The following is a 16,161-nucleotide window of genomic DNA, read 5'->3' as shown; positions in this document are numbered from 1 at the left end:
GATCAAGCCAGCAGATACAAGGAAGTCCTTGTAACTCTGGCAAGGACAGCAACATAGCCACACCAGATATTTCGCTTCAAGTCCTTTGCTCCGATACTGTGCTTTTTAGTACCACATAAATAATTCCTTTTTTTCTTTGGCCTCTTATCTCCAAACATACAGGTTGGATAAAAAGGAGAGAGGAAAAAAAAAAAAAAAGGTTTCTTTCTCTCATCAGCCTCCTGCAAAGGCTGGAGCTGCTTTGTGAAACCTGAGAGGAAAAGATCTGTGGCAATTACCTCACCTGCCTCACTCCGAGGATTGCCTCTTCACAAGAAGCCTCACGCACTGCAGCTGCCCAAACCGAGACAACCCCAGGCAGTAACACTGAGCTGCGTGTCTGACTTGCTTTTTATCTCAGGCGATGCATATTAAGCAAAGCTGACCCCATGCAAAACCCCAGGAGAGGCAGCTGCCTCTGCCCACCTGCAGCACCAAACACACCCCACGGTATCGCCTCATTACCCGCTGAAAAATTGTTCTTGCTTGGCACCAGGCGCTGTGATTATTGAAGGTGGCTGAGGTTAGACACTCCTCAAACTCAGGACTTTCAGGAAAAATTTGGGTGCGCCTCTTCCTCCCATGCAAGAAGATTCAGCAATTCTGCAAAAAGTCATTTGCATTTTCCCAACCCAGTCATTTCTCATATCAAAGAGGTGTACGTGCCAAAATGTACGTGAGCCTAGGCACATTAACAGGTAACAGCAGTCTCCAGTTTGCCCTTAAGAAAAGTCAGGCAATAATCGGCTCTTTACTCTCATGGGGAGAAAGTTGCTCCCAGGTGGTGAGCAGCTTCAGAGACCGAGGTTTGGTCCTGCAGGAACCTTTAAGACCCTAGGAGTGAAGGCCAGACTCCACCTCCTAGAAGCGATAAATCTCATTCTACCTCTGAGTCAGGTGAGCCAGTCAAATGCTGTTATCGTCACTGAAGATGACCACTTTGACCTGAGGTCCCCTCAGGACAACGGGGTCCCAGCGTATAATTTGCTGAACAAACCCATTTAGAGATAATCTTGTCTCCCAAAGCCTTCTTCTTCAAAGAAGAAAAACAGCCAGGCCTCTAGGGATACACAGCTCTTATCTCATTGCCTCGTGGCTGGATTAGCTAATAAGGATCTTCAGGTTCAGGTCCTGAAAACGGCCTCCTCGAGTCCACCTGCTCCTGCCAAACCCCCAGGGGCCCGGCTGACTGCAAGGCCGCATTATGGAGAAGGCCTCCATCCAGCCCAGAGCCTTCGCTCTCCTCGAATGCACCAAGATTTCGAAGCACTCGGGGAAAACAACAACTCTGCTGTCTCGGTGCTTACAATAGAGCAGACAGGCAAGCTGGAGCAACCGAGGGTCATCTGTTCAAGATCATGCAGGCGTCGGTGGCTGCGCGAGGAATCGAGCCCCGTGCTCCCGACTCCAGCCCTTGTTTTTTCCACAATGGATAGCGTAATCCCAGGGTGAGGCAACTCCACTTGCACAAGTCCAGACTGGCTGCTCCTCTCACCATAAGGAATGCTCTTGCCTGCTCTCCATTGTACGGTCTCGATGGCCACGTGTTTGGAAGGAGGACAAGGCAGAGACGAAGGAACAATACAGCGGTATGGAAAGGCGGCCTGACTGCTCGTGTTGCCCTATCTCCTCAGCTGGTTACAATCTCTTCCACAAAATGGAATAACAAGATGACTAATGACTGGAAGACGAGTGCCTTGCTGAAGCAATGCAGCAGGGCAAAGGACTCTCGCCAAGGGCAATGGAGAATCTTATTTCATTGCTTCCATGAAGATAGCAGCCATCCACCCACCTCACTAGCTCCATCATGCCTTCAAGAGGCCACCGCAATGAAAAATAACCCTTAGCTTCCACTGAAGGCACTGATTAATGCCCCCAGATCACCTCGGTTGCTCTGAACTCCTTTTCCTTTAATGAGCTCGGCAAGGTCTATGCTATTCCACCACAGCTGTTCACAAGCACCTATCAGAGATCTCAAGCGCCCAGGGAAAAGAGCATGAACAGGATCAGCCAGGAAATCCCCAGATGGCCTACGGGGAGGGAAAAAAAAGGTTGCAACCACATGATGCAATCCCTTGAACTTAAGTAAACCTGTCCCAACCAGTTCTCATCCAGCCTAATTTCTTCCCAGGGCAAATGAATTTCTTCCTGGGACAGCTGTTTGTTCACGTACAGATGTCCAGAGGCAGCTACCTCGATGTTTCTGTTGCCTTGTCTCCACCACTTAAGCTGCAACTTCAATTATATCTAAAATTTATTTCAATCCCTGGTTTGAGCAACAGCAGCTCTCATTTCGGAGAAGGACACTCTTTCCCCTCTTCCCTGTTTTCTTTGATTTCTTTGATTTCCCCCACGTTTCCACATCTGGGAGCAAGCCTTCATGTTCCCTTTCCGTGGAACAAGGTTTGTGACCCTGTCCTTCCTTCTGCTCTTGTGGCAAATAAGCACCAGTCCAAACCCACTGCATACTGATGATTCCCACCTGGAAGACCCTCCAGGAACTGGAGAAGTTTCTTTCACACCTTACTCTGAAGATGAGGGTTTTGCTGAGCTGCATGATCAACAAGTGCCTGAAGAAAGGGAACCGGACTCAGGCAGCAGCAGCAGCTCTCAGAAGAGGAGAGAAAAGGTTTGAGGAGGCAGAAAGGCACAATTGCATTAAAATGCCCAAATCTTTCCCAGAATACTCACAGGGGGGTAAAAAAAGAAAAAAATAAAGAAAACAAAGCCAGTTTTGGCAGCTCCCCTGCCCAAAATGACAATGTACTGGTGTGTCCTCCAGAGAGCAGAACCAAGGAGGCCAGCAGTCCAGGGGGCTGGCACAGAGGAATGCTTCCCATGCAGCCCTTTGACGTCAAATTCAAAGTATTAAAAGGGTCTCCTCTCTGCCAATTTTCACAAAATGAACAACAAATAGTTCAACTGGCTTCAAAGATTATTACACCGGGCATGCAATGGAATGACTGAAACATGGGGAATGTCACCACTTGTTTGTTTAAAGACCAGGCTGAAAAAACAGGGCTATTTTTGTTTGTTTTTTTTTTTTAGGAGACCTGACTCCCACAGTCGGTCTAGAAAGACTGATAAGGAACTGTACATCAACTTACCACCAAATCTTTCATTACTGAGCATTATCCAACCTGGCACAGAGCAGCTCAGAGTCAAGGTGGGGCTGGAAAAACTCCTGTTTCTGAGCTGCATCCATGTGCCACCGTGGCTGGCCAAGGCAGAGAAATCAAAACTATTTTCCAAGTCCCACCAAGTGTGAGACAAGCCAGTGAGTCTCCAATGAAGGTCTCCCATCTAAGAGACCTAACACCCACAGGAAATGGGATTGGTGTTATCCCATTTGCGTTACTTGTGGTCCACACGCCACTTCCAATCCCCCATGTTAGCTCCTCACTCTCACCATTGAGAGGGTGACCTTCAGGAGGGGAGCAGAGATGGTGCTCACCCAGGAACGAGCTCCAGAGAGCCCTGAAGGCAGACGGCCCTGCAACAGGAGTCTCAGCAAGTCATCTCTCACAGTTAGAAATGCTGACTAATTAGAAACATCTTTAAATCCCCAACTGGGGAGATGCCTGAAAAAAGCCAAAACATAATAATAATACTGATGATATTTGTAACTGCTGTTACTTGTTATCTTCCCAAGATGTTGACAGCAGCTCTTAGCAAGCATACACCAGTGAATAGCTTACATGCACTAATTCTCTCCTAAAAAGCACATATTTAACCCTCAAAGAGCACTTTTCCATCCCATGTGAGACCTTAGCAATTGCCAAAATGATTTAAAATCTCAGCAAACAAGAGCTCTTGGAGGTGATAATCAAACCCCTCTTGCCCACATGTGACTCATAAGGTCTACGTTTCTCATGCTCTACAGTTTCCAGCTGGGACCCATCAGCAAGCTATCGATTGCCCCTTATATACAGATGAACAGGTAATTAGTAAAAATGACCTAATTAATATTAATGCACCAGAGTGATGGATCTAACAGAGCTTGACTTTTTAGGGTTTTCTGATTTGTTTTTCCTCGTGTAGCTCTTTCCTGAGACTGTGCTCAGGAGACTGTTGGTTCTCCAATATCTGATACCGGAGAAGTTTTGGCTACAACCCATCAGGAGACACGTACGAGGTGCAGTCCCACCACCCAGCAACTGTTTTCACAAAAGCTGTAGGAAACCAGCACCTTACAGCTCGATCCCCCCCAGTGAATGTTCTGGTTCAAAAGTTTTCAGGGTAGCCATAGAGACAAGGATAATCCACACGTGCCCGCACACAAGGCTCGTTTGGAAGAGAGCCAGGCTCAAAATGGGACAGCCAGTACACGGCTTTAAAACAAGAAATAGAAGTCTCTGCTGAGCACAAGAGCCAAACAATGATCACGTTTGCACTTCGTTGCTCAGATGCCCTCCTTATAGATTTAAAATGGCATGGCAGAGCAGAGACATTCAGAGGGGAGGATTTGTAATCAGACACTGAGTGCTCAGGATGCACGCAGCGTGCGCGCACGTGACGGCGAGCAGCGAGCACGGGATCAGAAAAAACATGAAACTTGGGGATTTTAAGGGGTGGGGGAGAGGCAAAGAACAGGCACGGTGCACCCAGCTCTGCAAAACTCATGCACACACAAGCAGGGCAACCGCAAGTACTGCCCTGGGGAAGCAGAAAGGCAGCTGCTCACCTCACAAAGCCTGGGGACAAGGCTTGCTCACTGCCTGCACCCAGTCGCAGCGATAGCAAGATGTTGCCCCAGCACAGGCAGATGCTGATGGGGCAGCATCCTGGGGAAGGGGCAGAGATCAACAGCCCAGCAGCACACAGGATTTTTTTTTTTTAACCCCAAACACCATCCAGGGACTGTTCCCACCTCTCACGTGCAGGAGGCCCAAGGACAAGGCTGGATCGAGCAAGTTGAATTAAGGTTGAACTGACTTGGGGAGGGGGGGAGAGCTTTAGGACCCAAATTAAATACAGCAGGTCAGTGAGACCCTGTCACTGGCTGGGGTATGGGCTAGCTCAGCACAAAGGAGGAATTCAGGTGCACCTTCTCCAGGTGAGACACCGCCTGACTCCCACTAACCTTGTTTGCAAGGAGCAGTATTTGCCCCCGTGATGTGTCACCCAGGAGACCAAACTAGTTCACAACTCAAGTACTCTCGCAAGATTTGTTCTCCTCGGGTCAGAACAACTTCAGGAACAGTGTCAAGGCTTACATACCGAAGAAAAACACATCCCATCCCCAGCCCAAACCCCTCGAAAACGAGCAAGAAAGGAAAAAGCTGCGTCAGGCTGGAGGACACAGCACAGGGATGCAGGCACCAGCACGTCCACAGCCCCAGGGAGGGGCAGGGGCTGAACCACAGCCCAGGGCTGCTGCTCAGCAGCTGGGGCTTGAGCACTTGTTGCAGCAGGAGGAATTAGTAAGAGGCATGGGGAAAGGTGGGGGTGTCATATTCAGGGCCCGAGCTGCTCCAAAGAGCAGCAAAAGCAGCCTGAGGTAAGGGTTAGTTGGTTTTCTTCTGTATTCTTTCTTTTCGTTCAGACTCCTGAGCACAGCCCCAGAAAGGGTGCACACCATCCAAGGTCTCCATGTGCATCTCCAAAGATGGAACACCCTGAAAACAAGAAGGACAAGCCAAATTTTATTATTTTCCCCTCCTTGAGCTTTGAGGGAGCCAGAAGAAAATACTTCCATGAACGGCAGCAGCTAGCTTTATCATCTACCATTCCCTCCGCCGATCCTTGCAAAGCACTGAATGGGAGGAGCAGGACAAAAAAAAAAAAATCCCTGTTGCCCCATCCCCTGGCAGTTCAGCTGTTTGCATCACCACCATGAATCAGCCTGCGTGCGTGTGGGCACTGCCCACGCTGACGGGCATCGCCTGCAGCTCAGACCCTGCTCTCCTCTTGGAGGAGAGTGAGGAGGGACGATGGCCATCAGGTGCTCCCGCAGCAGCGCAGCGTGGCCAGGAGGAAAAAATCATTTTTTCCAGGATAACGCTGCAGCAGTGCAAGCAAACCACCCCACCCGGCACCTGAAACTGAGTTATGATAAAACACCACGCTCAGCCATCGCCCATCGGAGCCGGTATTACTGCAGCAAAGGTCCTGAGCTTTCCCCCAGTATCTTTGCTCCTCAGCCACGTTCAGGTTACGAGCCCCAAGGACCACAGACCTCAGCCTCTGAGGTTTCCTCCTGCAAGGAATGCAAACAGCTGAGAAATGCTAGCGGCTTTCCCACACGGATCCACAGAGGGAAGCCGAGACACCAGGCAACCGCAGCCTTTCAGGAAAGAATTCGGGCTGAAAAATGATGGCTCTCCCTCCTGGCGGGGGTAACCTTACACGGGGAGGGACTCTCGACCTGCATCCGCACCGCAGGCACTTGCTCCAAGCAGAGATCCCAGTGCACGAGGGCTGCCGGATCGGGACCATACATACGTGTTAGGGGTTTTTTCTAACGCACATCAGTCAGTGGAGGGACCCAGCAGGAGCCTGGTTGGGCCGGTGGACAGAGTGGGGGTAGGGGAAAAACTGTGACAAATTGAAAATTCAGCGTGGATTGCGTAAGTGCCTGAATAATTCCTTTCAAGCCAAAAGGAATTCCTGTAAAAGAGGTAGTTTGCTGCAGTCCCTCGGCTCTGCTTAATGAAAGGACCCCCAGACAGGTTTGGTTGGATTTTTTTTTTTTTTAATTTCTCCTTAAAAAATAGACCTCCTTATAGCCCTGTTGCAATCTGGAGGATGCAACTGAGCTTCCATACTTCGGTTCCCACAGCTCTCCCCTGCCAAACGGGTGACACTGGAGACAGATTTCCCCACACTGGCTGGGCGAGGAATTTGTTCAAAACGGCAAAGACGCTCATTCCCTTCAGCTGGAGACAAATTAATGAAAAACAATGCAAGATATTCATAGGGGAGGAGGGAAAATCTGCTGACAAATATTTTCTCTAAAACATTAAGCGAGATTTATTAGAATGTGGGATCATCTCCCAGCAAGAAAGAAAAAATTGGTGAAATGAAGGGAAAAGCAGGGGAAAGAGTCACAGCAGCAGGACTGACTCAAGTTACAGACTGGCAATCACCAAACCAGGGGAAGCCTCAAGCTATAGGAAGGAAACGTGGAGCAGCAGTGCACAGGAGGGTCTCAACACCACACGGTACCAACAGCCACCCCAAATCCTGACAAAATGCTGACAGCATCCTCCCAGTGACAGAACAAAAAAGCCTTCCTCAAGGGCAGCAAATCCCCAGGGGGGACCAGGGGGAGCCTGAGCATCTCACCTGCTTGGAGAAGGAAATCGGGAGGTGTGAAAGAAAGGGGTTGGAGGCCATCCCCAAATTTTTTTTGGTACAGCGTGTTGTTTCCTAAGAGGATAGCTGGCCACAGCAGAAATAGTGCAGCTCATCTTGGTCATCTCGGCACCCATGTGGATGTCCTGATGTTTCATATGGTGGTTGAGCCCAGAACTCCAACCCCACAACTGCTTATTTTCTACCTCCACTCCTGCCCCAGCTCCCCTTCCTCCCTTTTCTCGCCTCCCCATGAACACCGTGAGCCCTAACTCCCCTCCTGGCCAACCTCCGACCCCAATCTGGTTGAGGAGGGCACAGATGTCTACCCTGAGCTCCATGAGCAGATGTGAGGACCAGAAGACAGGATGGGATGGCAGCTCAGACAGTTTGGAAACTACTGCCCATGGGGAAGGTGGGAGAGCTCCAAACTCATTGTCCCTGCTTGGGTGTCCCTTCTCCTAAACAGGGCCACAAATGCAGCTCAGGACCATCTCCTTCCCACAGCCCAATCCCCAGCACAAGCGCTGACTCAGGCGTGAGCAACACCCGCGCGATGGCATTGCCTGCCCTGGGCACCCAGACAGCCCTCAGCATCAGCCGAGAACGTGCTCTGCCCCAGTGAATCACACACCAGCCCCAGCAAGTCCTTTCATGACCCATCAGTCACCAGAGGGGAAAAAAATTACAGGCACACAAAGTAATTAGAGGTGTAACCCTCTCCCCTCCCTCTGTGCAGGCTTAATGCTCCCTTTGTCCAGGCATGTTTGCCTTGCTAAGTCGTGCCTCGGGACAGCTTTCTTGACAGAAAACAAAGGTTAATTAAAAAAAAAAAGCACAAAGAAATCCCTCATTAAAATGGCCACCCTCTCGGCATGGCTCTCGACCCAGCCTGGTCCTTCCTGGAAGCTGAGCACTGACCCCCGGCCATCACCCCTGCAAGGAAGCCAAATTACACACAGCCAGCTCGGGGCTGACTCCAGCAATGGAAATCAGGCAGGGGAGCAGAGCTGAGGTGCAGCAAGGTGCAAGGTGGTTACCTGCCCCTCTGACTGACCATTTTTCCCCCTCTAATTAAAACCTCGGTGGCACACATCACCTGTGACCTACTGCAACCCTGCCACCGACAGCTCGTGGGACGAGCCAGGGCGCTGCTCCCCTCCCGCCGCACCTAAGCAGCCGAAACCACAGCAAACCTGGCTTCCAAGTGCTTCCCCTCCACGATGGAGGTCTGTTACAGCACAGGCTTGTCGAACACAGGTAAAGCCTGCTTCAGACCTGCTGTCTGCAAGCGCACAAACACCTCTCCCACGTACTCATCCCATTTACCTGGGACGCACACCAGCGCCTCCGAGCCTGCGAGCTCAACGTGGTGAAAGCACACACACGTGTATGCACACCAGCCAGCTCATTAAAGCTAATTAAACAGTCTTCCACAGGGAGTTTTGAAATGCATATGCAGCAATTTCTGCACATTGCTTTCTTCAGCCCTCTGGATGTGTGAACATGATTACTCACACCACATGAAAAATACAGCTAATATGAAACTTAAGGGAGCTGCCACGCTTGCACATTAATGGAGGTGTGCTGTGATTTAATCAGATCCTTCCTGCTCAGAGACGAACATGGTGGCAGCAGTACAGGGGAAGAACATCCAAAGCCTGAATCAAAGGGATTGATCATTCGGAATTGCAGGATCTTTTTGCTGGCAGCTTTTGGGAAATTCTGCAAACCAAAATGTCATCAGGGTAAGGCGCAGAGCCAACACACGTGTAAGCAGCATTGTCAGCACCAAGATGACCACTGAGCAGAAGTACAAAGGGTTGAATTGATGGGCTCAAGCAAAGAGAAAAAGACAAAAAAAAATCACACCTTCATGAGCTTCCAGTATAGAAAAATTGTGGCCTCAGACCTGATAAATGATGCAAAGGAAACCTGAGCAGGGCCACTGGCACCCTGGCCACACTCAAGGAGCAGCTCTATTTGACAGAGACCACAGAGCCATCAGCCCCAGGAGCTTGTGGAGCCAATGCTAAGGCACCAGCCTTCCTGCAAGGGCACAATTTGGGACCCAAACCCAGCCACATCAATAGAGGGAGACATTTCAGTTGGCATGTGTCTGTCTGTATACGCGATCTCACTAACTTCATGACACACACTCCAAAAACAGGAACACATACATTAAAGCCATGTACCATGACTGCATAATGAGGAAACTTTCCTAATTTTTCACAGATGCACTTTGGGTCAAATTCAACTGCAGACAGATGATGGAAAGGCTTACATTGACCTTTTGGGAGTTGGTCATCATGTAAATGCACTCAGGGCACAGCTAGTTAACCATAAGGCCAGTGTTGTTCAGTGAATCTGCAAGCTTGGCTAGCGAAGCCAAAGGGCTTGCAGTTTCCATCAATCAAGCGACTTCCAGATTTATTTATTTTTTTTTTACCATTGCTCTTTCAGGTCTTAAAGAAAAACATACACTAAGTTCCTACACTGAAACAGAAAATAATGAAATACAAGGGACTAAAACAACCATCATTCAAATGGATGACACCCGCAGCATTTTATTTGTTTGTTGTTTTGGTTTCTTTTTTTTTTTTGCTGGTTGTCTAACCTATATTCCTACAGTTCACAGTAATACGGAGATCAAAATATGCAGGACAACTATCCAGCCACAGTTAGTGCACACAGCTGCACTGACCAAGCCCTTCAAGTTTCATGATTACTCCAGTGATACAGTTTTGACAAACACTACACTCTCAATTTAAAAGGCAGCAGAAATTAACTGCGAACCACAGCACATAAAGCTAGAGAATAGCTTAGCTGTCAAAACAAGACAGGAAAAGCCATTTTCATCAATAAGATCTTTCAAGAGAAGATCTCAAGATTTCAGCAAAATGATACACAGTAAGTGTAGTTAAAGGAAGCCATAGTTGAACAAAACTGAAAACAGCTTTCCACAGTATTTTGTTGACCCTACATTAGATGACTTTCCTGTGTGGCTCATTACCAGAGCCAATAATGACATTTTCAACTTTTTCCCCAATTTGGTCTGAAAGCTTTGGGTTACAGCAAAAAATTCAAGAGAATCTGTAAAGCTTGAGAAACAACACAACCAAAGACTTTGCTTTATTACAGAGCTGGCTTTGTAGAAGTGTTGCTTCATCCAGAAAACTTAATAAAGATTTAAAAAGGTATTTATTCTGACTACTGGAAAATACAGATGTTAGTCCTAGATTATATCCTGTGAGAAACAAAAGCTTTGGGAGGGGAAAAAATTAAAGCACTGGAGTCACAACAGCTTTTTCACAGAGACAGCGAGAGGCAACTTGAATATAAATAAGTGTCCAAAATAGGTCAGCACTCTTTTCTTGGCCACTGAAGTTTGATACTTTTCACTCAGAGTTAGCCTGGATGGTGGAGGCACACACACAGCACTGTGAGATCCGTGGGGACACAGGGGGGGCCCAACAGCAACTGGCAGCATTGGGCAAGACCTAGGCCTGCAACAAATCCCACAGGGATGGGTTGGGGCTCCCCATACATCAGGCTAGGAGGTGCAGAAGAAAAAAAAATGAATCATTTCTAGAGCACGGAGCAGCAGCAAGTCTACTGGTCAAGCCCCAGCAGCACCCCTGCCTCACACAGCTTGTTTACCACCAATAAAAAGCCCATTAATTGCACAATGCACCTGTTAAAAATAACCCCAAAAAGTCATTACTGGTAAATTAGTAAGACACCAGGAGATGCAGACGCCTCCACATGGTGTTATGGAAACCACAGAGGAGGCAGGCTTCCCTCAGGAGCTTTCCCTGAGGAAGACAGGGATGGGGATTTCTCTCCCTTTGAGAGGGCACAGCTAATTTGAAGGGCTCAGGCCCAAAATACAGCCTCCCCAACGAGCCCAGGGTTTCTGGGTTCAACAGAAACCTTCGACAAACTTCAACAAGTGCTGGGGCAGCGTTGTGCCCCCCCAGGCTGCCCACAGGCCCAGCTGAAGAAGGAGCCCACAAGGGCACACGGCTCAGGCCTTGCAGACTCTGCCTCTTGGGTTGCTGCCCCCAGACTTATGCAGCTGAGGAGCTGCCCCAAAACTGACCTGGGGTCACTGCCCAAGCCCCACTGACTAGAACAGGGCCAGGATCCCTGCTGGATCACAAGCCTTCCCCCAAAAGCCTCAAAGGCCTCAAAAGCCTTCCCTCCCCATGCCCTCACTCGAAACCAAGCCCATTTTTCAGACGTGCTCCAGGCCTGTAAGAATGGACATGGGGCCATGCAAACAGGTGAGCGAGTGCTGTGCTACATCCTGGCAAATAAAAACCAAAAACCCCAGGCTTCAGAAATGAAACCATTCATCAGCACAGAGCCCACAACACCTGCATTGCTGCTGCTACAAAGAAACCTCCCCCAGAGCCCCAAACACTGAAAATCCCCAGACCTGAGGATGACAGGCGGTAAAACACACCCCGTGGACTTACACATGGAAAAAAAGGGAGGAAGAGCTCCCCTGCAGCCTCCACACCACAAAGAAGAAACAAGCTGACCCCCCTATTTAACTCTTAAATTCAGGTGGGACTTGATGGAGACAACAGAGGGATAAAAACTACGCCCAAATTAGCAGCTGGTGCTTGTGCCTGGATGGTGAGGATGCTCAGCTGCTTCAGCCGAGATTGTCTCCAGCTGGAAAGGGGTGAGAGCGGCTTCCCTGGTGGGGTCTCTATTTTGGGAACTGCCACTGCTGTTTTAAAGCCACCCTCAGGGACAGCTGTCCCCTTGCAGGCAGCTTGCTCCACAACGAGTCACCTGCAGCACCAGCGAGGTTACGCCAAGGAAAAGTTTCGTCTGTTGAGGTCCTTACCAGATTTGTGCTTTACCAAATAGCCAAAGGGCTCCTCCCAAGGGAGCCACGGAAAAGCAAAGTGCTTCAGCACCTGGGACTCCATCTCAGCAAGCTGCAGCAGAGCTGTGCTGGACCACTCGCTCCAGGGAGACCAGGAGCTGGACTCAATGATCCTTGTGGGTCCCTTCCAACTCGGGATATTCTCCGATTCTGTATATTCTATGATTTTCCTCAGCCACGCAAGGTGGCAGGGACAGCTCACACCAGAACACCACCGCCTCCAGCCCCACTGCAGCTGCATTTGCCCACCCGAATTTAACCACGTAGCGCGTTGAGAAACCCAACCTAAGCCAACTCCAGCTTGAGGATGCTTAAATCAAAGCCTGACCCGCTCTGCTCTCGTCCCTGCTATATCTACTGCGCCCAAAACATTTTTGGGGGCGGAGGGCGGGGGGGGACGACTCTGCTCCAGCAGATTTCAGGCTGGATCGGGTGTCGTGCTGCCCGCACCGCTGTAACACAACGCCGGCGTAGGGCAGCCCGCCAGCATAAACACCGTATCGGGTGCTCTGGCTGAGCCGACAGCAATGCAACCGTGTCCTGGGGCCGGATCCAGCCCCGGCAGACACGTGCACCTCCGGTGCCGGTGGCTGCTGAGATGGAGCTCGGGTCTGCCCGCGGCGGTGGGCACGGGGCAGACACAGCGGAGCAAGCCCCACGGAGGAGATCTGCGTGGCTGGCGAGTGCCTGAGCTCCTGGGAACGGCCCTTTTACTGGGCTCCAGATGCTGTGGAGTGATTGCTTATATGAAGGCGGGGGAGGCCTCTTTACTGTTTCTCATTTCCTCCTTTTTTTTTTTTTTTTTTGCTTTTTTTTCTCCCTCCCCCCCCCCACCCCCCCTTCTGATTTCCTGGTTTTGTTCAGAAGCACAAGAGAGTCATTCATCATTTTTCTTCGAGCACAAGGAGCGCTCTCACCTCCCCCTCACCCCGAAATCCCTCCCCACCAGAACAGGGCAGGCGTTCGCCGGCCAAAAAGGCTCGCAGCGGGGAAGGCAAAGCTCCCCGGTTCCTCCAAAGAGCTCGGCACAAAGGGCCACTTTCTCAGCCGGGTTCAGTGGGTGCCAGCCCCGAAAGGGTGAAGGCCAAAACTCAACGACAGCAGAAACGCTAGGTCAGAAAACGGATATCGGCAGCAGAGGAAAGCAATTTGCACCGGTTTGAATTACAGGAGATGCAAAGCAGAGGGTAATTTGCATGCTGAGGAGACAGACAGTGCCCCAGGTAACAGGAATAAAGAGCGAGGAGATGCAGGGCCGCTGCCTCGGCAGCCCTCCTGCCAACCCAAACCGGGGCAGTTCCCGTGCAGGGCTGCCCCAAAGCCTCTGGAAGGGGATGGGCAACAGTGAAAGAGCAGCCCGGGTGCAGGATTTGCACGTGGTGCCAAGCCACCCGCCCCAGCTTTGGGATGGGCTTCCAGGAATCCCTCAGATAGTTGGTAAGAGGGAGAGGAAGGAGATGACTACAGGTGTACCCATCCGGAGGGTCAACAACAGCCCCAGGAAAGCCTTCTCATACAGCTTGAACGTGTCAAGTTCAAGTCCCACTGGTGTTCACCATCGTGCTGCCCTCTCCATAGCTTCTGATGGCTTTCTCCTTGCCCTGCTCTTTGAGGGGGAGAGCCAGGACTAAAAGATCTCATCTCAGTACAGCTGCAACAAAAGGAGACGCTCTCTCCAGATGCAAGTAGAAAAAATAATCAAGGTAGTTAAAATGCTTGCACACGTTTTTATAAAGCAACTCTGAGTTTGCACAGAAACCAGGACTGTGCAAAGATGTGGCAGCTGCATGGGGTCTTTTGGCTTGGCTGATGACCTGGAAGAAAGGGAAGTGGTAATAAAACTGGACTTACAGAAAATGTTCTGGGCTTTTGTTTTGTTTGGTAGGTCAAAAAGGTCTGCTTATGGTCAAACACGAGGCTTCTTTTTGGTGTTTTTAGAAGGAAAAGAAATCCTTCTAAAAAAAAGAGGGAGCCTAAGTACCAGCAGTTCCGTCGAGGAGGTACACTTGTGGCACAATTTCAGCAAAAACTGGAAAAAACATACAAATAAAAGCAACCAAATGGCTACAGCATTCAGGGGCATGGTCTGGAGACTGGATTTGGTGGACTTCCATGAGCTCAAGTATCATCATTTGGAAAGACCACAGAGTTTGAACGGGGGACCTAAGACAGACAGCATTTACATCCCAGGCAAAGGAAAAGCTGGTGGTTGGCTATTTAGGGCCGTTTTTTGAGAGTACGGCTGATCTTCCCTTTCTTTAAAAATGCTCAGATGGGAGCTCTTTTATTTTTTTTTTGCTTCTGGTCTCCCTCGACATCTTTGCAACTCCCAACCGCGCCAGGACGGACCCCGCCGGCTGCTCTCTGTGCTCTCTGCAGGTCTGAGCAGGTCTCCACCGAGCCAGACGGGTCCAAAGGAGGCTGCCAGCACCTGGGTGAAAATATGCAAAGTGAACCCGAGAGTGGGCGCAGGGGGAGAAGGCGAGGCTGGCAGAAACGCAGCAAGAGGAAGAGAGAGGAAAAAAGAGAGTACTTCGTAGCAGAAAGAAAATAATAAACCAAAAAAAAGATGCAATGGGAAGAATGTACAAGGCTGTAAGGACAGGAACAGCAGCTACCAACGAAGGCAAAGGGGGACTGGGGTGAGCACATTGCTCAGCATGGGTATAATGGTGTGTTTCCCTCTCGGCACCAAGGAGATCCCCAAGGGCCCCCAGAAGCCTTCTGCGAACAGGGACCAAGTTCTTGGTTCACCCACCAGGCTCCCACCCCACAGAGGACCAGGTTTCTGCTGCTGGAAAGAGTATCAAAATGAATTCCAAAAAAATCCCCGGGGATTTTGCATTGGAGGTTTTCAGAGGTTTCTTCACCCCGGCATGTTCCAACTAGGCAGCACATGCCGTGTGTGGCACCACCGTGGTTTCTGTAGCGTTCAGCAGCAGAGCACCTCGCAGGCTGTTTTAGTCTAAGAAATGTGGATGCAGAAGGGGATGAGAGCAGCCCAAAACTGAGACGAGCTCCAAAACGAGGCCGCCGTACCCTAATCCAGCTACAGCCCGGCACTAGGAGCAGCGAAAGCCCGGCACGTTTTTGTTTTTTTTTTCAGAAAGAAGCCAGGCAGTGAAAAGCCCGCAGCGGGAGCATTTTCCTTTCAGGCTGACCCGAGCCGTCCTGCATACCCGCAGCGAGGGCACGGCCACGGGCAGCCAGCTTGGGGGGAAAGGGGAAGTTGATTTTTGCCGTCAAAAGAAAATAGGGAGTTCTGTTCCGACGGCAGGAACGCAGCCGTGACATTTAGACACTTGCTATTTCTGCTTCCCGGGTACGTCCCTCTACACAGGAGAGGCAGGAGTCCTCCAGGTGGCCCCGCAAAATGTGTTTGCCCAGACTTCGGTGTCTGAACCCGCACTGAGGTCCCTGCGTGAGGGTAGGGTTTTGGGGGGAAGGTCAGGCTCCTCTGCTCAGTGCCCGGGTAGAGCAGGCTGCCTCTCTGAACACATGCATGGAAAAAGGGCGAACCTGCAGCTCTGGCCTAAGGCTGCCCCGGGTCTGACTCACCAGCCCAAAACAGCAAACCCAGCCACACCACAAGCCGGGGCACGACAGCAGCACTGCACCACGTTAGTGCAGGTTCAGCAATGAGGGGACCAACGCCACATCTCCTGCTCCGAAGTGCAGCCGCTCACCACCGCTGCCATGGGAAAACCCGCATTTGCTCCATTTTTGGCAGCGACAGCCCAGGATCCTACTTCAAATGCTCTCGTGGCAATGCTCCTGCAACAAAACCAGCACCCCCAGCCCAAATTCCACCTCCCCGATCAGCACAGCACCTTGTCCCTGATGTCCCCATCCCTCTTGCCCTGCCCGGAGGCACGGGCTGTGGCTGTTTGCCCTCCAGGCACCGTGCATGCCTGCAGGGTTGG

The 16,161-nt window shown here is 50.5% G+C and overlaps 1 protein-coding gene across 2 annotated transcripts in view; it reads right to left on the bottom strand.

The window, feature by feature from the left end:
* Positions 1-16,161, bottom strand: part of IGFBP2 (insulin like growth factor binding protein 2) — a 50,882-nt gene that overhangs the window by 22,948 nt on the left and 11,773 nt on the right. Inside the window, exon 1 of one of the 2 annotated variants that reach the window (XM_013109650.5) lies at positions 11,817-11,917. The exons of the other annotated variant lie outside the window; for it this stretch is intronic. Coding sequence (XP_012965104.1) covers positions 11,817-11,820 — 4 coding nt within the window. The 5' untranslated portion in view covers positions 11,821-11,917. Of the gene's footprint in view, positions 1-11,816; positions 11,918-16,161 lie in introns of those variants that run through there. 2 annotated transcript variants of the gene reach the window in all.

The sequence above is a fragment of the Anas platyrhynchos genome, chromosome 7 (genome assembly GCF_047663525.1).
Source record: "Anas platyrhynchos isolate ZD024472 breed Pekin duck chromosome 7, IASCAAS_PekinDuck_T2T, whole genome shotgun sequence".
Taxonomy (NCBI): Eukaryota; Metazoa; Chordata; class Aves; order Anseriformes; family Anatidae; genus Anas; species Anas platyrhynchos.
Note: the sequence above shows the minus strand (reverse complement) of the source record. Positions and strands in the feature narration are given on the sequence as shown.